This window comes from Echeneis naucrates, chromosome 23 (assembly GCF_900963305.1).
Source record: "Echeneis naucrates chromosome 23, fEcheNa1.1, whole genome shotgun sequence".
Taxonomy (NCBI): Eukaryota; Metazoa; Chordata; class Actinopteri; order Carangiformes; family Echeneidae; genus Echeneis; species Echeneis naucrates.
The window spans coordinates 12,897,862-12,922,429 of record NC_042533.1 but is presented as its reverse complement, the minus strand read 5'-3'; the positions used below and the strand labels follow the sequence as shown (position 1 = coordinate 12,922,429).

General features: G+C 43.4%; 1 protein-coding gene across 2 annotated transcripts; it reads left to right on the top strand.

Annotated features, from left to right (window-relative positions):
• Positions 1-881: 881 nt before the first annotated feature.
• On the top strand, positions 882-24,054 carry gas2l3 (growth arrest-specific 2 like 3). 2 transcript variants are annotated; one of them, XM_029495585.1, is made up of 9 exons: positions 882-1,006; positions 12,226-12,278; positions 16,753-16,939; positions 17,858-17,976; positions 18,599-18,740; positions 19,829-19,892; positions 19,979-20,120; positions 20,988-21,092; positions 21,621-24,054. In XM_029495585.1, exons 2-9 carry the CDS (start codon positions 12,255-12,257, stop codon positions 22,983-22,985), a joined length of 2,148 nt encoding a protein of 715 aa, XP_029351445.1. In that variant the 5' UTR covers positions 882-1,006; positions 12,226-12,254; the 3' UTR covers positions 22,986-24,054. The 2 variants fall into 2 exon arrangements, with proteins under 2 accessions (XP_029351445.1, XP_029351444.1); XM_029495584.1 differs by lacking the exon at positions 882-1,006 and adding an exon at positions 10,029-10,162.
• Positions 24,055-24,568: the final 514 nt, after the last annotated feature.

The window sequence follows — 24,568 nt, the reverse complement described above, 5'->3', positions numbered from 1 at the left end:
TTTCTGTCAGGTATTTTCGGCCACCCCCCGCACCCATCCAGGAAAATATGACCCTAATGCCAGCTAGTGGGATCTGGTTTAAATCAAACACTTCCCACCACATTATGACAGTCATAGTATCTGCTAATTATTTCACACATGAAAAGAAAAGCTAAACAATTATTTTAGACAATGAAGGCTGGATGCTATCACCTTCTCACAGTTCAATAGTAGGTGTAACCCCTGACCATGTAAATTCACCCTATTATTTTGCTGACATTAGCTTCACTTCCTCTGTGCTTGAATTGATTTATGAATTCCAAATAGTTTACGCAAAATAGGGTAAAACAGTAAACTGTATGCTGCTTAAATACATCTTGGGCTACTTTTAATATTAATTAAAGTATTGATTTATATTAAAGTATTATTATATAAAAGTATCAAAGTATTTTATATCTCAAGCCACCTTATACCTATCATCTGCTTCTGTTTAGACTGTGCTTTTTTGACATCTAAGGTTATAATTTACATCAACACATGAGAATATACAAAAGTATGCTGCTGTAAGAGGGATGGTCTGCCTGTCCCTTTAACCTTATCCTATATATTTGAATGAATCGTTGTGACTTTAAACCTACTAGATTGTCTCACCCAGGACAGTCTGTCATCATACACACACACACACAATGATAATAATAATAATAATAATAATAATAATAATAATAATATTACTATTATTACTATTACAACTGGCTAAGTTCAGGCACGTGCATTATATTCCTGTGAATGGGTTTTTGTCATCGAGTAAAATGACACTCAGGTGAGGCCCTGACTCCGCCCCCAGCGGACGGAGCTCTGTGATTGGCTGGTTCGAACAGCGCTGCCCACAAACACAGCGCGGCGGAGAGCGTGAGTAAGTCCAGTCCCAATAGAAGAACCAGTACGGAGAGACAAAACCGCCACCGAGAACCGACCCCGACCGCTCCGGTTTCCTGCCGGAGGAGCCTCAGCCCTCCGAGCGTTTCTGGTGAGTCTTCAGACGCTCTATCACACCGGGGAGGAAGGTTTCCCTCGGAAGGGAAAGTAACGGTGGGAAGTGTGCGGAGGAAGTTTTGGCCCGTGTGGACTTTCGTCTTTCCTTTCTGCCCAGAGAGCCTCGTGGAGGCTGAAAACACATCTTCACTGAGGATCCCACTGAAAGGCCACACGATGCTTAACCCGAGAGTTTCATTTGAAGTTGCCTGTTATGCTTCTTCTATAACTCTCCCGTCTGCCTTTATTTTATGTCCCATTGTAATTTTTCTGGCACGCCGTTGACTTTGCCTTTTGTAGCCGTTGTGTGTAAGTGGAAAGTTGAAGCCACGTCAGGTTTAAAAGGTTTGGGTTCAACCAGTCTACATCAGACAGACTGAACTGTTATATAATGGGCGGATAATCGACTTTGACAGGTCTGTACGTGCTGGTGTTAAGTGTGAAGCGGACAGGTGAGAATGAACAGGTAAAGAGGATCAGTAGATCACTGTGTGTGTGTGTGATTTGTTGAGTGGTGGTTGTGTTCCCATCATCAGCAGCTGATGATGGGATAAAGTGGATGGGGTGCACGGACAAGAGGTTTTGTCCATGGGACCTTCCTGGTTTCCTGTTTGAGAAGCTGAGGCTGAGTCTATAATGACTCTAGGCTGGTGTTTATTTTTCTTCTCACAATAACAAGATGTGGTCAAACTGAGACTTACCCTGACAATCAGGGAAAACTTATTTCATCTGACATAAACAGTGATTCACAGCTCCCGAGGACAGGCAACATATGATTATAGCTTTAAATAGTTTTTCCTGAACATCGAGTTGAGTGTCACTTTTCCCTTTATCCATTATTACTTACTGTGATGTAAGTACAGCTCATTATTTAAAAATAACAAAAAGGAAGAGAAGTGAGAGCAGGAGGGTCATTATTCATCATCATATGCTGTTCAGGATAAATGCTGTTGCTCCACTACAGTTGAAAAATAAAGGTAGCATTTCTTCTCTGATCCGAACACCAGTTGGCTGATGGGTGGGATCACCCTGCTGGCTTCACCTGCTCAGGTTGGTTGACTTGTATCAAGTTGCATTAGGGTTAGAGTTAGTGGTCAGGTGGTGAATGTGCTTCCTCTATTGTGTTGAAATGTTGAGCTGGTTGAACTGGTCACACACTTGTTTGCTATCTCAGTTTGACTGTGTGCTAAAGGATGACATTCATGGAAAACATGGGAGCATCAACAGTTAGAGCTGATTTCAGGGACAGACAATGAATCAACATGTGTTTGGTTGCCAAGTTTTCCTCTGTGGTTAAGACCTAAGAAAATAAAGGAGAGGTGTCATCACTGTGTTGTTTTGTATTAGATACAGTAGATGACGGTGTTCACACAGAGCTCTCACTGCCCAGCTCTTGATGAAGGACACACTTAGTGGAACCCTGGGTTTCTAATATCTTGATAATGACCATCTGCTTGATCTTTGGCATCAGGCTGTGTGGTTTGGGTCTGGAAAGAAGTTAAGGCACACGCACACACACACACACCAGATGAGACAAAGAGGGTTTAATGAGTTAAAAATGCATGTGGGGACATATGGGCTTCACCACTGTGTGTGTGGACACAATGGAGATGATAATGAAATCTTGGATTACCCCTCATTTATTTAGGGTACAGCTTACAGGAGGAGATTTGGGTGGTGGGTGTTATTGTGACATTTGTCAATAAAGTTTTTTTAAAACTTTAATGAGACATGTCTACAGTTTTGTTGTTTTCATCAGTTGCATAATGTTTGATTTCTTTTGTTTTTCTTGTTTTTCTAAGTGGGACTTGTCCTGGTCAGGCTGCTGGACTGTAAAACATGTAACATTGAGTTCCACTTATGTCACAGTCATGTGGACTCTCAGGTTCATGTAAGAGCTTTTTATAAATAAAGATCATTGTTCTCTGAGGATTCAGCACAGCTTCCAGTGCATGCAGCTGTCAGCCTTTATGAATAAAAATGTGTCAGGAGTCCCCATCTCACACTCTGAGTAAACTGTTAATGTTGAAGTACCTGTAGAGTCCTCAAATAGAATTTATTTTTTGCTTACTACAAGTCTGATTTTTAATTTACTATGACATCCTGTCAACTAAATTTTCTTGTTTCCTCACCTTGTTAAATCATGTCTTGTAATCACTTTTCTTCTTCTTCTTCTTCTACGTCGTCTTCTTTTTTTAAAATCAGGGGTGTGAATTTTTCTGCTGTCTGGGGATCAAAGTGAGCCCATGTTTCTCCCACTAAGTCTTAGCATGGATGAGGCTGATTAAGATGAAAGGTGCCCGACTGTTTAAATCTCATCCTTCCCCTCCCCATCTCACACACACACACACACGCGCACTGACCAGGGTTATTGTGTGACAAGGAAACATGACTAATTAGGCTGAGCTTGATGCCCTCTGACCTCTCTCCTTGGCCTCACCCTAAGTGAACACCTGGGAAAGGGCAAAGTGGCTGTTTGGGCCACATTAGTTTATCTGAGCTGACCCTGATAAAGCTGGATAATGTGGCAATGTTAGACCTGCTGGTTTGTGATTCAGTTTGTGCAAGGAAAATAATTTATTGGCAATAATCACCCATTCTTTCAGGATTAATTTAAAAATCAAGTCCTTATTCAAAAATAATAGTAATTGTCTGACACCATATGTTTTGTACACGATAAGATGGTTTTCACTGTTCAGGCAGCCCTTTCTTCTTACTTATACCAAGGAAGAATATCTGGGCAAAAAGTGGCTCATTGCTATCAATGTCATCAATGTCAATATCATTGTGAAAAACTGTTACAACACTGACAAATATAGCTGGCAGTCATTGCGATGGTAGGTCTAATTTTTGAAATCAAAAGTTTTGGACAGCCGTTGGTTTCCGCTGGACACTTGTCATGTCTTGCCTCATTGATTTAACACACATTGAGATGTGTTCATGTTCATATGTTCATTATGCAACAACCAGCAGTTCCAACAAGTTCCAACAAGTCTGTTGGAATAAAAAAAGAAAGCGCAACGGTCAAGTTCAGGAAATTTACAAATGGCGAGGCTGTGCTGCGACTGAAGCAGTGATGTCATTGCAGTTAGTCGGCTTTCCTGTGTGTGAGGTCTGCAGAAACGGCTCAGAGTGGGTATCCTGCCAGGTCCACTGCAGCTTAGAGGATGCCAGTGTGTCGGTCAGTGCTGACTCAGCCAGCTGAGTTAGTCATCATGTAGACTGGGAGTTCAAACGGGAGGACGGTGACTGTGAAAAAGAAAAATATTAGTTTATAGTTTAAATTGATGGCTTTGGCCTTGTGGTTGAAATTTGTGTTATGATGGATTGGCATTGGAGAACTGTCCATGATTCTATAATGTTCTCAGTCAGAGTCACTGGCATGAGGATGCTTTATGTTTTCATGTAGGCTACTGGGACAGGGAGTTCATGTAATGAGTGTCACATGACCATATCACACAGCCCCTTCGTCTGTGTGTTTCCAAACAGCTAAACTTGGAGATGTGGTGAGAAAAGCTCAAAAGGAGAAAGGGTCGTATAGTTTTTCTGGCCTTTAAATATTGTGACATGTCACTTCGTCAGGTGTCATTTAGCCACATAGTGATCTAAGGCCTGTTTTTTTTTTTTTTTAATCCTTTTTTCCACACTTCCTGTTGAAGTATATCTTCTGAAATCGGGACTGTTGGAAATGCTGCTTGACCCATTTAAGGCGTTGTGTTGCAGTTTCAATGGGCATCAACCAAGGCCTCTCAAAACAATGACATCAGTGGATGCCAACCGTGAAAGCACACCATTCACAAATTTGGACTTTTATCAAATGTGGCACAAACCAAAGACTAATTCACAAGTAATTACAATCAATCCAACACACTGACCAGCTGTAACCAAACTAAAAACCAATGATGCAAGACAGACCCAAAAAGACAGAAAAGCTGATCATTTGTTATGGCTCTAAGGCCATGAAAAAAAGCGAATGAAGGATGAGGAAAAGAATAATACATTTACTTCTAATAAGTCATTTAGCTATGTCAATAAAGTAAGAAAAAGGAGCAATGGCTGATAAGTTTTATCAGCCTGGAGTTCCAATGGAGACAGCAGTAGCTTTTGTAAATTTAAATTCTGCATTTTAATGCTACAACTGTTTTTGCTGGTCCTTACTAGTTTGTATTTTCTGAAACGAATGAAATTCAGAAAAGAAAATCTGCTTTCTTTTTACCATTTCCAGTGTACTTGAATGGTCCCATGATGTGCGTCTTCAGGTGTGTCAGTATGGATGGAGATTATTTCTGATGCAGAGTTGAAACAGCTTACTGGAAGAAGATGGTTTTCGTAGAATTGGTCAGTTGTAAAGTTTTGAAAATGTTACAGTATGATGTAGATGTGTCTGGAGAGACAACCAATGGCAATTGGCTTGATTTGCTTTATAACTCATATCATATCATATAACAATATCTTCAAACAAACGGCAGATATAGTTGAAGGGAGACTGAAAAATGCGCTCTGGGTAAAAACATGGCTGACTATATATCCTACTTCCATCTTGCACGTAAGCATAGTTGTGCTTGAAGACTGGTGCGCCATCTTTTACTGACCTGTAGTCAGCTCATATTGGTTCCTCTCTTTTTTTTTTTTTGTTGTTGTTTTTTTTTTTTTTTTAAGTGATGGAAAGCTGGATAGAAAACCTGATCCTGAGTCAGCACCCAGGGATTTTGAGATCCCAGAGTTGACCTGGTGGCGTGTAGTGAGCGGTGGATTAGCATCAACAAATCAAAATGGGATTGGCAGGTGGCTCCCGCTCATTCTAGCCTTTAAGATGGGCTTTAGTCACACTGTCTCACCTCCAAGGAAAGACCACTCCAACAAGGAAATGGGATGGGGGCCAAGAAATGTTTTAATCCTGCTTGAAAGGGGGACAGTCTTTTATTATGAAAAGCCATGATGAATAAGCTTGTACAAGCCTGCATGGGAAGACATTGTTTTGGTAGTTAAAGTTGAATTGGAGATTTAGAGTTCACAGACTGCTGAAGTATATTTACCACTTTTATTTTCCACCACTGAATGGGTTTTCTCTCTCAGCACAGTGCAGACGGGCCCCATCTGTAATGAAAAGGGGGAGGCAGGGCTCTAAATGAAACACTCCTCCGACAGGGTAATTAAGTCCAGACACAAAGGGCTCAGCAGGAAGAAGTTTAATAGAGGAGGAGTTGGTATTCTCCAGGGGGAGGCCAGGTCCAGCAGAACCCCTTTGGGCTGCAGGGAACGGTAAGAGCGGGCGAGCCCTTTGAGTGTATCACCAGCCCTTTGAGTTGTCCCGCAAGCCTCTTCACATGGCATGTACTGGGGACACACACAAAGATATTACTCATCCGTCTCTGTCTGCTCCAGTTATCGAATTAAATGCCTAAAAATAGAGCCACACTCTTTTTCACATCAAAAACTGTCCAGAGGAATCGTGATCGAGAAGCATTTATTTGTGAAATAGGTGATTTCGGTCCAATTCTGATTGTGATTGTTTTATAAAAATAAGTTGAAAACTATTCCGTACTTCAGGCCTTCATGTAAAATTGGATGAAAGACAATTTAAGAAATATGTATAGTGGAAATGTGTTTACATCCAAATCTTTTTGAAATCCCACCCCAAACCACTGGGCTCATAGTTACTGGTTTTATACAAGAAGGGCAGGCAGGAAAACTGGGTAGATCATTAGTCATTGTTAACTTGGGTTGCAATTTTGCTATCTTCAGGGAATTAAATGATGCCATAGGACATTATTTCCTTCAGAGTGCTACAAAAAAATCTTATGGGAATTTCCAAGGATTAAAGTGACCCCTCATGTAGACTCTGCCCCCCCTCTCATATCCAATGCCATATAGTGGGGGAGTCAAAAGGACATTGTTGCCTGAACCTTCTACTTTTAACTCATTACATAATGCGTTCTCATTTCTTGCTTGCACTTATGCACGGGTGCTTGCACGCGCTGCCAGAGTGCCGCGAGCTGCAAGCGTGAACCACGTGCGGTGTGTTGTGATGATGCCGTATTGTGGAGGTGGATGTGCTCTGCTGTCTGGAATAGCGCTGATCCTCTTAAATGATTACGAGCTGCCACTAGAAAGAGGCGACCTGCATGGGGAACATGCGGACAGATGTCTCAGCCCCACCCTTAACAAAACACACACACACACACAGCGCATCTATGTTTAGTCTACAGGGAAGTTCGGACTAGATCCCTTTCCTTTAATAGAGCTGAAGTCTATTATAGAGCTCATTTGTACCCACATAAACAAAATTCCACTAATTTATTCAGCAATTCTTCCTGGCAGGAAGTGGATTGGGTAGTGAGCACTATAAGGAGAGAAAAGGCTTCTTAATGAGCTAATGTAGTTGTTCTAGGGCCTTCATATTAATATAACACTTAAAATAATAAATAAAATAAAAAGTTAGATTGTTAATGTGGATTTAAAGATCACAAGTACTATCTCTGTGTTTACATTGAGACCAATTGACAATTGTCATGTCATTACTTATCTGTCTATACATGGATGCACATTCGTCAGGGAAAATTCAGCCCTGTCTTTAAAGTTTCTAGTGTGTAAACAGTCACAATAGTATAAAATAAGACTAATGCATGTGAATTACGACCACAGACCAGAAGAATATCTAAAGACTCACAGAACACCGCAGTTCAAGCTTTTACTCTTATTTGAGGTTATTTCTGATCGTGCTCTCGGTGGGGGGGGGGAGTAAATGGGCATTGCATTTATGATTTCCTGCTATATTTTAAAATAATCTCCTTTACCTCATGAATGTAACCCTGGCCTCACACCAAAGGACTCCCTTGAGTTGCCTCCATGCTCAAAATCAGCTGGTTTGCTGCTTCCCGTTTGTGGCTGGAGACAATGTAATTTAAAGTCAGCATCTGGATGAGCCTTAGATTTTGTTAGATTTTTATTAGAAAGTCAAGATAAAATACTGTCTAATTGGTGAGAAACTAACCAAGCGATGTAGCTGAAGGGAGATGGCCACAACTCTTGCAAGACTCTGATGAATTCTGAAGTTGGGAATTAGTCTGCAGTGAAATGTGAGGCTGCCATTACTTTAAAAGCCATGTTAGGTCAATTCGTGAATAGTGATCGAGTGCATTCAGTCTGAATATAGCAGTTTTCTTTAGGGGATTAAAACCAAAACAAAGCTTGTGTGTCACTTGTAACAAGAAATACAGGTTAGGCAGCCCAAACATGACCAGGGTCCTTTTAAGTTCCAGGTTTCTGTGCTTCATTTACTCAGTTAATCCTTATGTTGCTTTAGAGGTATAGGAATGGCTCAGATGCCCACCTGAACAAAAGCTAATGTTTGAGTACTCTCAACAGTATCTGGGAAATGTCAATTCCCACACAGCTCGACAATGTGAGTTAATCCACTTGTAAATTTGGCAACAAAAACAGTCTAAGCATGAATTTTAGAAACTGGATGGATATCCTGTTTTCTGACAGCAGCGGGGTGGTGACGGAGGGAAAGGCGTGTTACATACAAATAGAAGAAGAGTGTCGGCATTGTTTTTTTTTTTTTTTTTTAATACTTCTGACTCATTGAGAATTTGCGTGGTAGTGCTCAGTGTCACAGAGTCAAGCCACGCTCTTTCCAGCATCTACCGCCGATATAAAACATGTTTTTGTCTTTGCCTCCAAGCTCTTGGCTTCGATTCTCTCGTCTGACATTTGGCTGTGTGTGGGAGCCTTTGGTCTCTGTAGGGGGGAGCCCTCTCGAGCTCAGATGGGGCCCCAGATGCACACAACTGGAGTTCAGAGCCAAAGATTTGCCCTTTGTCCTATGTTGTTGAGTGACCCCCCCCCCCCCCCCCCCCCATGAATGCTTGCATGCTGAAAAGAAGCAGATCGGCTTGGGATTGATCCCCTCTTCTGAAATCTGAAATGCCGTTGTTCTGCTTATGTTATTCAGCTTTTCAGCCAGGACATTAACAAACAATACACAGAGGGAGTTCACTGACCCTGGGAATTCCTTTAGGATGAAACCAATCAAGTCCTATTCTCCATCAGTTCTCAGTCTTACTTCCACCATCTTTCTGTTTCAAATAAAGACCAACTTGCAAATTTCATAATTAATTTTCAACAGCACCAGGAATCAATGAGACATTTTTGATTTCTTTAATTCAGCAGTTTCATCTTATATTAAGGTAAGCAGCTGATTGTACACAGAACAGGGCTGTTTGAAACAGCTGTGGAATTACCAACATCTGGGCAACTGATTCGACAGCATGACGTCAAGTGTTTTGTTTATGTGACTTCGAATTTAACGCCCAAAGACTAATCTTGTCAGAAAACATTCCACATGAACCAAAATGGTCACGTCTTTGGCACCAAAACACACCAACACAGGATGTATTTTTCTGCTTGCCAAACTTTCTGCTGAGTTTTCCTTTGGGAGCTTTGGGAAGTGTTCTGGTGAGAGTAGTAAGGAGGTGGGGGATGAAAAGGAAGTGGAGGTAAACCCCGTCGGCCCCCCAGCTCTTCTTTTCTATCCCACCTCATTCCATTTCAGTACATCCTGGTTGGGGAGTTCCTGGTTTCCTCTCTGGTTTGGAGGTGTGTGTGTGTGTGTGTGTGTGTGTGTGTGTGTGTGTGTGTGTGTGTGTGTGTGTGTGTGTGTGTGTGTGTGTGTGTGCGTGTGTGTGTGTGTGTGTGTGTGCGTGTGTGCGTGTGTGCGTGTGTGCGTGTGTGCGTGTGTGCGTGTGTGCGTGTGTGCGTGTGTGTGTGTGTGTGTGTGTGTGTGTGTGGTTAGCTGGGTGGCAGGCTAACAAAACAATGGAGGCTTTGTGAGATTGTCCCGCCGTGACAGGATTGTTGGGGGGAAGCAGTGGGGGCTGTTGGAGCTTAGGGAAGCGAAGCCACTTCATTAGTCAGGGCTCTCCTCTTGCACCTCCTCCTCCCATCCATCCTCCCTCCCTTCCTCCCTGTCATTCTCTTGCTGCCTTTCCCTCCCCGCTCACTCGTGAAACCACAGTCAGGAGCCGCTCTGGCTGCACAGCGCTGAGTGTAGCGTGGAGTTTTCTGTGGATGAGGATGTGCCTTTGAGGCTGACTGGAACTGTCTGGTGTGGTTTCCTCTCTCTGTACCGTACAGGTTCTGTTGTGAGGTAAGTCGTCCTGGGGTGTCATCTGTCCTGTCGTGTCCCATACTCGGCCGCTGACTTGCACCTTGCCTGCTCCGAGCTGCGGATTTGATGCGGATGGCTGGACAGAGCAATGTCTGCTTTGATGTGGTTTGTTTAGTGTCTGTGGTCCTGGAAGCAATTTTAGATAATTTTGCTATTTCATCAGTGAATGTCATCATTCTGTGCTTGATGACATCAGTGGAAAAGCAATATCATATGAATACTGCAGGGTAGAAGTTTCACAAACCAGTTTGGTGGGGAATTTCAGCTTTATATGAACCGCTGTCTCTCTGAGGAGGATGGGGGGTGGTTGTGTTGGGGAGCTATTGCCTCAGCTGTGTTGACCAAATTATCAGTGTTATTAGGATCTTCATGCTTGTGATTGCTTTCGCCCTCCACCCACAGCCTCTCTTTGTCAAACACACGCCCTCAGGGACAGTTGAGCAGCGGGGTAATCCTTCACATCCTGTGTGGGAAAGGGCAGTGAGGAACATTCAAACCAGTCCCATCACTTCCTTGTGAGAAAGTCTGATACTAAAACTCACAGTGGATCCAGTAAAAACAACAGCCTTGCATTACCCAGAGGGCTTTATTCAGCTTCCTGAGTGCCTATAATGTTCCAAAGCTATATGGTATTTATGTTTATCAGCTGTTTCCTCAGCACCCTTCAAAATGTGGGTTTATGTCATGTGAATTTGAAGACACACACTTGACATTTAATTTTAAGGGAAACCAGACTGGCTTTTCTCGGGTAATTTTGTAGACAATGTAACAATAATTTAGATGGCTTAAAAAAAAAAAAAAGGAGCCACGTGTGATTGATTGAAAAAGCTGAATAGACTGTCTGGAGGCTCCAGTGTGAAGTTGCACCCTTAAGTGCGTTTGATTTGATGTATATTGCGCTGCAACTTAAGAAGACTTTAATAATTGATTCATTTGCTGATTGTGTTATTGATTTATGCTATTGATCATTGAAGTGCCACAAATTCACAGTGGCCTAGAGCTGGAATTATCATGCTTAAATGGTTGGTTTTATCCAACACAGGAGTAGCAGAACATATGAATAACTGAGCAATTGAACTTTGACTTAGCCAAAAATGGCTTTAGCAGTTTGATTTAAAATGACTTTTGTATTTATCAAATGAATATTTCTTATTTTTCAACGGACCCATCAATTGCTCAAATCATCTTACCTCAAATTAAGTTATAAATAATATTGGTATAAAAACATGGTTTTAACATCTTCTGAATCATATTAAATAAGCCTGGTCTTTCCCTTCCCAATCCCCATAGTGTCTGGTGTGTCATTCAGATGTTGAATTTGGACAAATAATTTTTAGATTTATTCTTCAGCTTTAGTTTGTAATGGCTTCTTTTCCCCTTTGGGGAGGTGCCAGGCTTTTCTCTCCCACAGCATTAAAGATTGGCCAGAAGGTGGTATATTTGTAAACCTCTCAAGGGGATCATCAATACTTAAAACATACACCTGAACACTATGGGGAGTGGGGAAAAACACTTAAACTGTAAAGATATTCCCAATGTATTTGATTGAAAATAAATAACCAGGAAAAATATATTCCACATCAGAAGTATTATAGGTGTTTTAAATCGGGTTGTCTGACTGTTTGGCTCAGGTTTGGCTCTGTGGACACCGGCATGACTCTTTAATGAAAGATGCTTTATAAATTATGTTTGTCAGGAATCCCCAAGCTGATGAGAAGACTCCAGGTCTCAGCTGCTGTTTGACTAGAGATGATTAAATCCTGTAACTTCTCTGTCAACCCCCTTCCCAGTTTAAGCTTTTGTACTAAGCAGCTTTTAAAATTCTTAGGCCCAAGATTCATACCACTACTTTAATGCAGCCTTAATAGACATTTGCATAATCAGATACCATGTACATCTAGATAAGTGGTTTTCAGAAACATGGAGGTGACTGACTGACTGGACTTCCTGATTCATTCTGTTTGAACAGAATGAATCATGACACTGATGCTGTGATTTCATCCCATTTCAACCATCTCTCTTTCATCTCTTTCCCTCCCCAGAATGAAGAAGTGACTCTGTTGTTGCAGTCATGGCTGTCCAGACCGGCATCCAGGTAAGTTCCCCACCCACCAGACTTGATCAAGTTCTCTTCGATTGGTCAGAGAAAGAATTTATTTCTTCAGTATATCATCGGCAGTTTGGACTGCTAAATAGTGTTCCTGCTCTCTAGCTGCTTCAGCTGTCTCCATTACGACTTGTAATACTTTGTATTTCTAGGATGTCCATCTAGAAGTCCTGCAGAGCATGTCTGAACCTGACCTGAGTCCTCTTTATAGTGCCCTCTTTAGGCCAGCCACCACAGTCTGTTTATCTGACTTCCTCACATTGTGTCACAAACTGCAAACATCTGTCTTCCACTGAACAGCTGGGACAGCCCACCTGTGTTACAGCATGCCGTCTTGTTTTTGTTATGCGTGTCTGACGTTCCATTGCTCGGACTCTAAGGAGTTTCTCCGCACATTTTTTTAGGGGGAGTGGGTGGAATGTGCAGCACTTTCCCCCGTCCCCTCCCAGCAACGATGTGTCGGCCATTCCAAAATCCAAAACAACAAATGTATCATGTTACACACTTGTCCCTTGGTAGTTTCTCATTTAAATGGGCCTTTCTCTGTCATCTGGTGTGGAGAGCTTGGGTCTCTCTCTGCCTGTCTTGGGCTGTGGATATTTCTAATATATATTTCAGTGCTTTGCTTATGACATGTGGCAGGAAACCTGTCAGACTGATGCCGATGTGTTGATGAAGGTGTGAAGAGTGTCCCTGGAGTTGTTGATGGACGGTGTCTGGGTGCTGCAGGCTCAGATGTGTTGATTACTTCAAAATATTGTCGTAATGTGAAGATTTGTGGTTTAAATTGGTTTCCTCTCTCTAGGTTTCCTCATATTTCAGTCGGTGCAGCTTCCTCTTAAAGATGAATAAAACTAATTCAACTTAAATGATAAACCCTTAGGGAAGTGAATCTTCCCATTCATTATGGAAGGTGGGGATTTTCTAATTAGCATCTCTGTAAACATGTCTCAGCATTAAATGCAATAAAATGACAGGGCAGATGTTTTTCCTTGATTAGTGTATCATTACAGATCACATAAGAAGAGCACTGGGTTGCTATTGAATAATATCAAAGGCCCCCTGTGAGGGTATTGATCTACATCAGAATCGTACTGCAGAGACTGTGAAGCTGCACACAAACTCAGCTCAGAGCTTCACTGCCCATGTAAAGCACAGTCACATTCTATATCTGCTATAAGTAAAAGTTACTTCAAAGGTCCCATATGGTATAAGGGTAGACCTCTGTGTGCTCTTTCACCTTGATTTCTTTAGGCGTTATCTGTCATCTGCTATATAACTACTCAATTACTCAGCAATGAGTCAGCCAATCAGAGGAGAGGAGCAGCATTTCCATTTGAAAAGAGCAGTGTGACCCTTGTTATTTCAGCCTGGCCAAACTGAACAGCTCTTTGTTAGGTATGATCCTAAAGGGTCATAGGTCAACTACCACACCATGGGATTTTTTTATGTCAGTGATGGAATTCATTTCAAAGTTGGGAAACATTACTTTTAAGGATAATAAATGACTAAAGATGCATTTTGACATAATTTGGCCAAATATTTCTTCTAGTTTGAGTTGTAGCTGAACATTTGTCGTGTCCATGTTGATGTTATGAAAAAAGCCTTTGTCCTGTGAACAAAGTCATGAGTAAAATTATTTAATGAGAGGCTCAGCAGTCATCATAATCACGAGGAAATATGAACAATATAAAGGAAAATAATATAAATGAATATTGTTTTGGATTATTCCTGGAAGACGATGTATTCCACTGTTCCCCCTGACATTCCTCATATTGATCATTAGTACAGGGCTATAAGTGGCTCGGCCTAAGAGCATCGGATAAACTCCTGAAGCGTAAACGGTAACTCACAGGCTCAAACTGCTTCAGCATCTTGGTAGGTTGCATTTCTCTGCCGGATTACCAGTCCACATTCCTACAGCCAGTAAGGACACAGTTGGTGTAAAAAAAGACTGATTAACGGAGGAGGCAGATTTTAGTTTCCAACAGTAGTCTGATTTAAGACCTGAATACTTGCACTGAACATGTTTTCAGTCAGGTGACAGAGAGTGAGGTGGGATTACCCCCACTGTCTAATCACTGCTCTTTACTTTACCTAACCTGAAAATTCCCTTATTTCCTAATTAGCACGATGTCCAGAAACGCACATATGTTGTTGTGAAGCTTCAGGCTGCTGCCCTTCTGACCTGTATTATGTAACGCACAACACACATGTATATTTGTGTGTGTTTGTTCGATATCCTTTGATGTGACGCAACCATTTCAGATTAGAACATCAGGTGTGTGTGTTCATGTTCATTCCGCAGTCTCAAACCTGAGTGCAGCAAAAAAAAAAAAAAAAATGTACAAAAGCGGCGATGTCTTGTTGATGTGTATTCATGAAAATAAATTATAAGTAAAAGTTGAACTTTAATGGAGTTTGCCTCATACTAATACTGACAGAGAGAAGCACGAGAGAGGAGATGTAACACTACACTGAGATGGTTTTTGGTTCTAAGAACTACAAGTGCATCCACTTCTGGATATCAACACTTCAGATAAAACCTAACCTACCTGTCACATACAGTCAGTCTTCTAACCACTGTCACTAGCTCACACCATCAGAACTACATGACTATGTAACGGCTCATTTCTTCACCTGTCTCCCAGTTTGTATGCAGAACGAACAGGATGAACTGGAGGCCCCACCAAGTCTTGGTATTTTTTTTTTTTTTTAATCTATGACGTGATAGACACAAAGATTAAAGGCAGCTTCGCCTATCAGATGCTTTCAAATGAGACGAGGGAGGAAGGTCATGCAAAAGTGAGTTATATAATGTCTGGACAAGTATTCATAGAGTGCATCTGCTGCTATTTTCTAGATCCCCCCTGCTGTGTATGAACAATCACAAATAACAGCCATTTTTGTACATGATTTTTTTTTTTTTCTTTTAAGGAACAGAAAGGAACTTTATTGTTCGGTATAAGTTCAGCTTCAAATGCCTGACATAAGTAGATTTGAACATTTTTTTTTTCTGTTTTGTATGTAGGCTAAGTCAAAGTTCAATTGTGAAAGACTGAAGAGAGAAAGAATGGGATGCGGGAGTGTGTGACAGGGGAGATGGATGTAATGGGACATCAGTGATCAGCGGCCCCCTCCAGGCACTTAGCCGTGGACTGCAACAACCATTTATAATCAGTCAAATGCAGCAGTGTCCAAGTCACTCTGCTGTCTTTGGATTTGAATCAAAATAAAACACAACAGTGGCCATGTGTGGTAAATAAATGAGATGATGAAGTTGTTTGCCTTTGAAACCCAGTAAACCTCAGCTGATCTCTATCAGAGTTGCAGAGGCAGCGAGCTGTAAGCTCCAGTGGAGCGTGCACGTGAAGTGTGGTTCCTCTCTGCTTGGAAGGGTCACACACAACTTCCTCCCATGTTCCCAGAGTGCTGGGCTGGATGGTAAATAGAGTATGATAAAGCTGCAGCGTTGGCTTGTTGAATGTGGGCTGTGGCGGGACTGCTAACCTATATTCAGCAGTGGGTGCAATTCATAGTTTGGTGCTTCCAAGAAGCATTATGTGGGTTTGTTGTCTGCTGTCTCCATGGATGGGCTCATGCTTTTCAGGTGCCTCACACAAGAGAGATTTATTTTTTATTTTTTATTGTTTTTTACTTTTCTGGACAGCACAAGCAGGCCTTATGTATCACAGGTTATGATTAGCAACTTTCTGATGTTAAAATGTGTTTAAACCGCCAGTCGTACTTTATATGTTGAGTTCCAAGAGCCTGCTGAGAATTTGACACTGAGGGACTGAAACTAGCTGAAGTTTTGAAGACCAGATACACTCTCTCTATGCAACTGTAAATGAAAGATATAGGATTATAGGAAGAGCTTGACATCTTGGCACATTTGTTGTCTGGCTTTAAAGATGTTAACAACTTATGTCTGTTAGTATACAGACAAGTTGGAAGGAAAGGCTTAAGAATTGACAGTAAACCCCATCCACAGGTTACGAGGGTACGATGGGCCACTTTAAGAGTGGATGGTGGGAAGCCCTCCTGTCCTGCTCCTCCCTCTGCTGGCTTGGGCGGTTCAGTGGTGCTGGACATTGCTCCCTTGGATCTCTGGTTGCTGCGGCGTGGCTGTGGTGGCTCTCTGGGTTTAGATCCTCTTCTGCTCCTGCACGCAGAGTGGTAGGCCCGGAGAGCCAGGGCCCACATCTATGAGTGGTTTCACAGCTAGTGTTGGGTCATATCATGAAGTATTGATGAATCCAGCCAAAATTGGGCTGAGCTGTTCTTTCAGTCTATCACTATGTACCCTCTCTTTGACTAGGTTCCTGTGTTGGCACTCCTCCACAGCTTGTGTCCAGAAATAAGAATTCCTCTGCAGTGACGTCTGACCAGACAAGCCAGCGTACAGACATGCAACTTTGCACATGGAATGAAATCTGATCTGACCCACCCCCCTTTTTAGGTGTGGTTTGGTGAGAAGTTTGATGCCCCCTTGCTCAGCCCCAGGAGCCCCCGCAGCCCGTTAACACAGCGGCATGGCCCCGGCCTCGCAGATGTCTTCCAGTATGACCAGTGGCTCGCTGTGCGACATGAAGCCACCCTGGTGCCCATGCAGGAGGATCTGGCCATCTGGCTCACTGGCTTGCTTGGTAAGAGCTGAGTAGTCTTATTCTTTGGGTACCACGGGTTCATTTAAAGTGTATCATACAGTTTTAATGGCTGTTACAAACTCAATGACTGATAAAGAACAACAGAGTTACATGTGTCCAAACCTGTGCACATGTAAATAAAATAAACAGCAGGCGGTTGCATGCCAACAGTCCCCTGCCCGCAGGGGAGGAAAATACTGATGCACAATTGACATGGGTTTCCCATGTAATTGGATTTGGATGGAACACACTGAAACACACAAGCAGTAATGAAACAAAAGCCCGCTTGGTCCATCTCTGGCATTATGCTGACAGCTATTGTCCCTTCAATACAATGCAGCAATGAGGAAAACGGAAACTTACTAGAACCTTTTTTTTTTTTTAATTGTTATTATTTTAGCAACAGTAGCTGTTCAGTTTCCCTCATGAGGAATGCGAGCAGGTACTTAACACTCCACATGAGTTATTGGCATTGTGACAGTGATGACCTGCTCCCAACAATTTGGGACATTTTAAACAGTTTGGGTGGTTAGGGTGTTAATCCTGAAGTGGCGTACATAATTCACTTTTTAGAAGTCACTTAGTGTTAAGGCCATTGTGGAATTTTTTTCCAATGTGAATTAAGTCGGACACAGTGGACTTCTCTTGAGTTTTATAGGATGATGATTTATAGTAAAGGGTCATGGGAGAGCAACAACTCTTGGAAAGGTTTTGTTGATTCCTCCAACAAAAAACAAAGTGGAATAATAAAAAAACTGCTCAAAGTGAATCTAGTTGTAAAACTTTTAATATATATATATTTTTGTTGTTGTCAATGTGGTTTTGACCAAGGAAAAGAGCTTCAGTTCCATTTTATCAAGTGCTTTTTTTAGTGTGTTTGCAGATGATAAAACACTTAACATTCTTTCATTTTTCCAGGAGAGGAAGTGAGAGCAGAGTTTTTCATGGAGGAGCTGAATAACGGTGTGAAGCTCTGCCAGCTTATCGGTGTGCTGCAGACCAAGATCGCCCAGAGCTGTCCCTCTGCGCTCACAAAGGTGAGTCAGATGGCAGGGATGGAAATATCTCTGATGCTGGACAAAGGTTGGCTTTAATGCTTTCACGCATCAGGAACATTCAGGGAGTGCGCTGTAGATCCCTGCACGAGAAATTTGTTGCATAAAAAATATTTTCTGCCACATTTATGGTGCGTTTTGGTCCCATACATGACAGACTGGGCTGGTTTGGTTTATTGGCATAATGTGCAGGAGTATCTTCTATTTATATTATAGTCTACTTTTCTCCTGCTGCGGTTAAATACAGATTTCACAGCTTTAATTACGGGTGCCTGAACGGGGGAGGGACTCTTTTTTTTTTTTTTTTTTTTTTTTTAGGTTATTTTTTCATTGAGCGAGAGAGGGAAAGTAAAGTTGGGGTAGAGGGGAGGGATGACATGCAGCAGTGACGCAGGCTGGACTCAAACCCAGGTAGCTATATGGTGTGTGGCAAGCCCATTGAGCCATTGGTGTGCTCTGGAAAACATGTTGCTAAGTTGCAGTGAGGAATGGCAGCTAGTGACAGTGAGAGCCTCCAGCGTCAATGATATTCTCTCTAAGAATAACAAATCACTTGAAAACAATAAATTGTGTGTCTAAACAGTAACTGTATTTCTCCTGACAGCTGTTCTCCACTAAGAAGGTTGCTTGTAAGCGGGACGCCTCCCCGGGTTCCTTCTTTGCCCGTGACAACACGGCTAACTTCCTGTCCTGGTGTCGGCTCATCGGGGTGGAGGAGACCTACCTGTTTGAGTCTGAGGGCCTCGGTAAGCGCTGCTGTTGGGTGGTCTATTTTAAGAGGAAAAACCCCACATAGACTTTTCCTCTGCTGCCATCTGAAGAGCAAACTAGGATTGAAATTTGACCTTTGAGTTGCAAGAAACAACAACATGGTTTGACTGTGTGACATTATCTGGCAACACTGTCCTAGTTAGAGACCCACATCCTGATGAAAGAACCTGTGGTAACTTCAAAGTGATGGCTCTAGTTGTCTGACAGAGATGTAGATAGTGAGTAGCAACCTAACCTCTTCAATAACCAGATGAAATCCCCAGGAGCTCAGCCAGGAGCTTTGACACAGACCCAACCCCAGTGCATGTGTCATTCCAGGGAAAGTATGGCCATGGTTTCATGATGAGTTTTCCTGCTTAGGCCACTGTCACACCTCTGAATCTCTCAGTTGTGCACCTACTGGAACGGCCCCTTTAAGCTTGTATTACTTTTACTGAGCCTTCAGAGGTCCAAAGCACAAACTGGAGAGTCCAGTTGGTCCTGTGCAGCACCAAACTAAAACTAAAAAGTTCACAACATATCCTTGTAGCCAAATTAACGATAATGTGCAGCTTTACAACGTTTGAGCTTCTTTGCAAGGGTGATAATAGGGTGAAACAGACCAGACCTCGGCTCTGAGCTCCAAATAAGAGCCGAATCTGTGGTGTAAGCCTCACATCTTATTGGCTTAATAGGATCTGTTGTGGAGAGCAATCACTGTTGAGTACTCTGCATGGGGGATCACTTCATTACAGATAATGGCTCTCCAGAAAACCAGACTGGAGCCATTGGGAAAGAAAACCAGGGAACAGTGCACACAGATGCTTGAATATACATGTGTATCATATATTTTGTGCATATTGTATACATAATGTAATTCTCCTTTACTGACTTTACTGCTGTGCTCTGTGTGCATGAATCACCCAAAATCCCCAAAGGGAATGATTAACTTTATCCCACGTGCTCGTAATGCCACGTTTTCAGATGAGGCACATGGATTGTTTTGTGTCCTCTATAAAGAGTAGAAGTAGCAGCTGTGTCCTCAGATTGATTTATCCAACAGTCGATGCGTTTTCTGCCTCAGTGCTACACAAGGATCCCCGGCAAGTCTGTCTCTGCCTGCTGGAGATCGGCCGCATCATCTCCAAGTAAGTTTTACAATGCAGAGCAAGACGCTCCGTTTGGGTTTTGAAAAATGAGGCAATGTGTTTTTTTTTAACGTGCTCCTCCTCAGGTATGGTGTGGAGCCGCCAGTGCTGGTGAAGCTGGAGAAGGAGATCGAGCTGGAGGAGACACTGCTGATGACGGAGGAGCCGCCTCCGGCCGTCAAGACCTTCAGTGTGTGCTGCCAGCACGGCGGCCTCTACCAGCCAGGAGTGAGTTCTGACTGACAGCATGAGCATTTGAACATGAATTGAGCTTAACACAGCCCCTCCCTCCTCATTGGGAGTGGATTGAACTTGAAACCTTCCACCTGGAAGCTGGAAGAATGGCACAAAAGCAGCGCTCCTCTTCTTTAAGCCAGTCAAGTTTCTGCCTCGAGACAATCGTCATATTAATGTGCTGTCTAACCTCCGATATGAGAATATGATGGTGCAGACAGATGGCCTCTCACACACATGGAGTGGTTACGTAAATAAATGTGCAGTCTCGTGCTTCTGATGAAACTCGTATCACATAGATGGTACATGTGTGACCCAGTCAGTCCCCCCCACAGGGTGCATGATGCATCACGTGACCTCCGAGATGCATATGTGTCATCACATAACTAAACGTACAGAATGCAGTGAACTTGGTGTTCATCTCTCTAAAGCATCACTGATTGTCACCGTGAGTGTGGGTGTTATTCTCTAGTCCAGCTCAGTGGGTAAAAGGAGCCTCTCTCTGTCGAGAGTTTCATCCCCAGAGGAGACAGCTGGGCTAAAAATAAACAATATAATTCAAGTAGAAGGCAGTTTGGATAAAAGGGTCCACCAACCACTATATTTATACACAACTCTGTCTGCTCCTTCACACTGATGCTTTTACACAAAGGCAGCTTAAGATCAGCTGTGTGTCTTCGGGGAGACATTTGATGTCTAATCAGTAGATGCCATCACATTGTCTGTCTCTGAGTTGACTGACTTTGTTTTCCAGCTGTTGAGATGACACTGATAGTGTTGTTGTTGTTATTACATTAGAGATTGATCAGATGTTACTAGACATCAAACATGGTGGCCTCATTCCTTTATTGTTCCCTGTAGGAGCAGGGACTGGATGACCCGCCCTGCAACTGCTCCAACAGAGTTTCCATTGAGTACCTGTCTGAGGGACGCTACAGACTGGGGGACAAGACCATCTTTATTCGGGTGAGAGCACTGAACACTCGCGCACACAAACACGTGTAGCTGCTTTGTTCAGATGTAGCATCATTGTATCACACCTTTAAAGTTTCGCTCAGTTTGAGCAGTTTGAGATGAAGAAATTGGAGGAAGGCTCTGAATGAGTGAGTGGAGGGAGCACTCATGAGCAGCAGGGATGTACAGTGGAACAACCTCAGTCTGACCTTTGACCTCAGTGCTGACAGCAGAGGAATTTCCCTATGGGTGGCAGTGAAGAAAGAGTGTGGTCATTGAAAGAAAACTACTGATGCCGCATTTTAGGACTCCATCTGTAACAGTTTCATAGGATACATACTGACTAGATGGGCGGCGTGTGAGCTGGCAGAGGTTGTGACTGGACCCATGTAAGCTTGTTACCCAATAGTGTTAGAGGATTACGTCTTAATTACAGCACTGTCCTCCGTCCAAGCTGCAGGACAGACTCATTTATAGCTCTGAAGAGAATATTTGAGGAATGTGTGGCTGTTGGTTCTGAACTTTATTCTCTATCCTCAGATGCTACATGGGAAACATGTGATGGTGCGTGTGGGTGGGGGCTGGGACACCCTGCGGGGCTTCCTGATGAAGTACGACCCGCTGCGAGTGCTGCAGTTCACCACTCTGGAGCAGAAGATCCTGGCCTTTCAGAAAGGCCCCACTGGCCTGGGAAGTCAACATAGCAATGCAGCCCCACCTCCGCCTCCTGAAATGGACCCCCTCGCTGCAGTCAACAGCCTCATCTCCTCCTCTTCCTCTTCTTCTTCGTCCTCCTCGTCATCTTCCTCCACCTCTGGCTTGGCCTGTAAGCCAATGTCTGTGACCGCGGTAGGTCAGGCGGTTCGCTCATACACCACCACCCCAGCGTCCACGCCCACGCTGCCCAGGAAGGGTGCTGCCCCAGCACCAAAGAAGAACCTCCAGATGATACCCATTTCCCCCAGGAAGCCCACCCAGCTGCCCCTTCCTGTCACAACCAAAGGATCCTCCTCTTTGCCCTCAACGCCTGTGGGGAGCACCTCCTCCAAACTGTCTCCTAGCTCGGCCTGTCAAGGTCCACAGCTCCATCACAGAGCTCTGACTCCATCTGCAGCTCCATCTCCAGTCACTATCGATCCAAACCCCGCCTCCAAACTAAAGCTCAGGCCGTCACCACGTGGCGCCGCCCCTCAGCCCAGGAGCCCGGTCTGCCCTGAGCCATCCTTGAAATGCCCAAAACCCTCCAGCCCCTGCACCTCTCCTACAGCTACTGTGCCTAGCCCCGTCGCTGCACCAGTACAGGGGCCCACCCCTAAAGATGCCCGGCCACCTACGGGCGCCAGCCAGCGCTCCCGCCTTGCACAGCGCCGCCCCGGCTCTCCAGCCTCACGCCTCCGTCTAGAGGCGGCCAGGCGAGTGCGGATAGCCACACGAGCTGCAGTGACCCCAACGCCACCTTCCCGAACCCCCACCCCCAGCTCACGGACGGTGTCACCAGTGCTGCCAAAACCTGCCTCCCCCTTGCCAAAAGGAAAAGAGGCCACAGCCAAAGCCAAGGGGCCAGCCCCCACTAAGGCCACCGCCCCTCCACGAGGTCCCACAGCTGTCCCTGGGCGGGTCCCAGGGGGCACCATGGGCCCCTCTCCTGCCAGCAAAGCTAATCAGAAAACACCAGCCACAATCCAGACAGTGGGCAGAAAACCAGCAACCACCACCAACCCCATCATCAGAAAGCCAACTCTAAAAGCTGAAGCAGCTGCAGGACGAACCCTGGCTCCTCAGAAGTCCTGCCCAAACGTCAAAGCTGTTAAACCGCAGTCCACCTTCAGCAAGAAAACCCCACAATGCAACGGCAAAAAACAGGAAACTTACTTTGAAATGAGCAGTCAGAAGCAGAGGACATAACAGCAGCAGCTTCTCTTCATCACCAACCAGCACTTGTTGAAGCTCAGACTCTCAATTCATGTCGTCATTAATTAAACATGCTATCACGTTTGACTATTAATTGCGCTGCAAATTTATTTTTGATTTTTTTTTTTATGTTATTTAATTATTTTTGATTTTTAAATCCAAAAGGGTCAAAGATGTCAGACTTTTATTTGTCTTGTCTCTGTAATGAATTAACTTTTTGCTTTTTGAGAGTTGAACAACAGAAACACTAACTTGCACAATGTTTACATTTCCACCCCCGTTAACACGTACAGCGATTCCTTAAGAACAAATCATGCTCACATGTGAACCCCGAGTTCAACGTGAGGTCACAGGAAAGAGCCGTGACTTGGTCAAACGTACTTAGTCCAACATTTGTGTCGAGGGGGATAAACAGTTTTTATTCTGGTCAGGTCTTTACCAACTGGAACCCAAATCATGGTGTCTGATGTTTCCCCCCGGTGAGAATGGACTTTCCACTGGTGGACAGTCAGATATTTTTGCATAAATGAGGTGGCACCGTACAAAGCGTCACTGCTAATGTGTGCCTTCGCCTGAAACCTCCTGTTTCTGAGCGGCAGTAGAATGTAATAGGTGATGGGGGGGGCTTAAAGGTTATTAATGATGAAAATTGCACAGTGTGTTCGAGCACTCGTTACTTTGGTTTGTCGGGGATGAGCCAGAGATAAACTACTGATCAAACGCCTCTCTTCCTTTAAACTCACGAGGCCCTTCGGTGGACAGAATCATTTTAGAGAAGAATCTACTTGGTATAGACTTGTTTTTATATGTTTCTGAGTTTGTTTGTTTTGTTTTTATTTTGTTGTGTGCTAAAAATCTAATTTTCTATGTGGTGTTCGGTTACCTGTGTGTTTGTGTGTCTGTGTGTACACAGTGTATTAACAGTGAGGCTTTTTTTTTGTTTTCTTGTTTGGCACTTTACAGAAACCTGTCTGTCACAGTTTGAATGTTGATTCTGTTGATCGTGTCTCTTGTTTCAGCGACCTGTTTGTCATTTCGATTAATAAATGGACGAGTGTTTTAAAAACCACCTGCCTGTGTCTTATTTTGTCGTTGCATGGTGAACTCAGCTCTGAATGTTTCAGCAGATTTGTTCCCTCTAAAGCTGCCCAACTCTCTGACCCAGGACACCAAAGTGCTCACAGGAAAGAAACAATGTCTCATTATACCAACAGGGCCTGCTGGGAAGTTTAAAGTCTGAGTTGGCGAGGAGTGAAAAATTGAGCATAAAATACATAGAAATAGTGCTTTAGCTGGCCGACAGAAAAAAAAAAAAAAAAAAAACAACTCAGCAATAATTCATTAGTTCCTATTCTATTTTCTATTATTTTCCTTTAGTACTTAGCAGCAGTAGGCTTATGTCCAATCACCTGACTTCAGTTTCAACATCAGTTTGTCTCTTGTACTGTGCTGCCCTCTGCTGGTTCTAATGTGGGACTAAAGTTAATAGAGATGGATGTGTGTCACGTCATTTAAAGAGCATATTGCAGGTTAGATTTTTGAGATGCGTATATAATCTTGTCTAAAAATACCATTTG

What these genes read in the sequence shown, in the direction of transcription:
- gas2l3 (XM_029495585.1), top strand. Translation starts at nt 12,255, where the DNA reads ATGGCTGTCCAGACCGGCATCCAG. An exon ending in GTTTGAGTCTGAGGGCCTCG is followed by an intron (nt 18,741 to 19,828) that starts GTAAGCGCTGCT and finishes TTTCTGCCTCAG; the next exon opens with TGCTACACAAGGATCCCCGG. An exon ending in ATCGGCCGCATCATCTCCAA is followed by an intron (nt 19,893 to 19,978) that starts GTAAGTTTTACA and finishes GCTCCTCCTCAG; the next exon opens with GTATGGTGTGGAGCCGCCAG.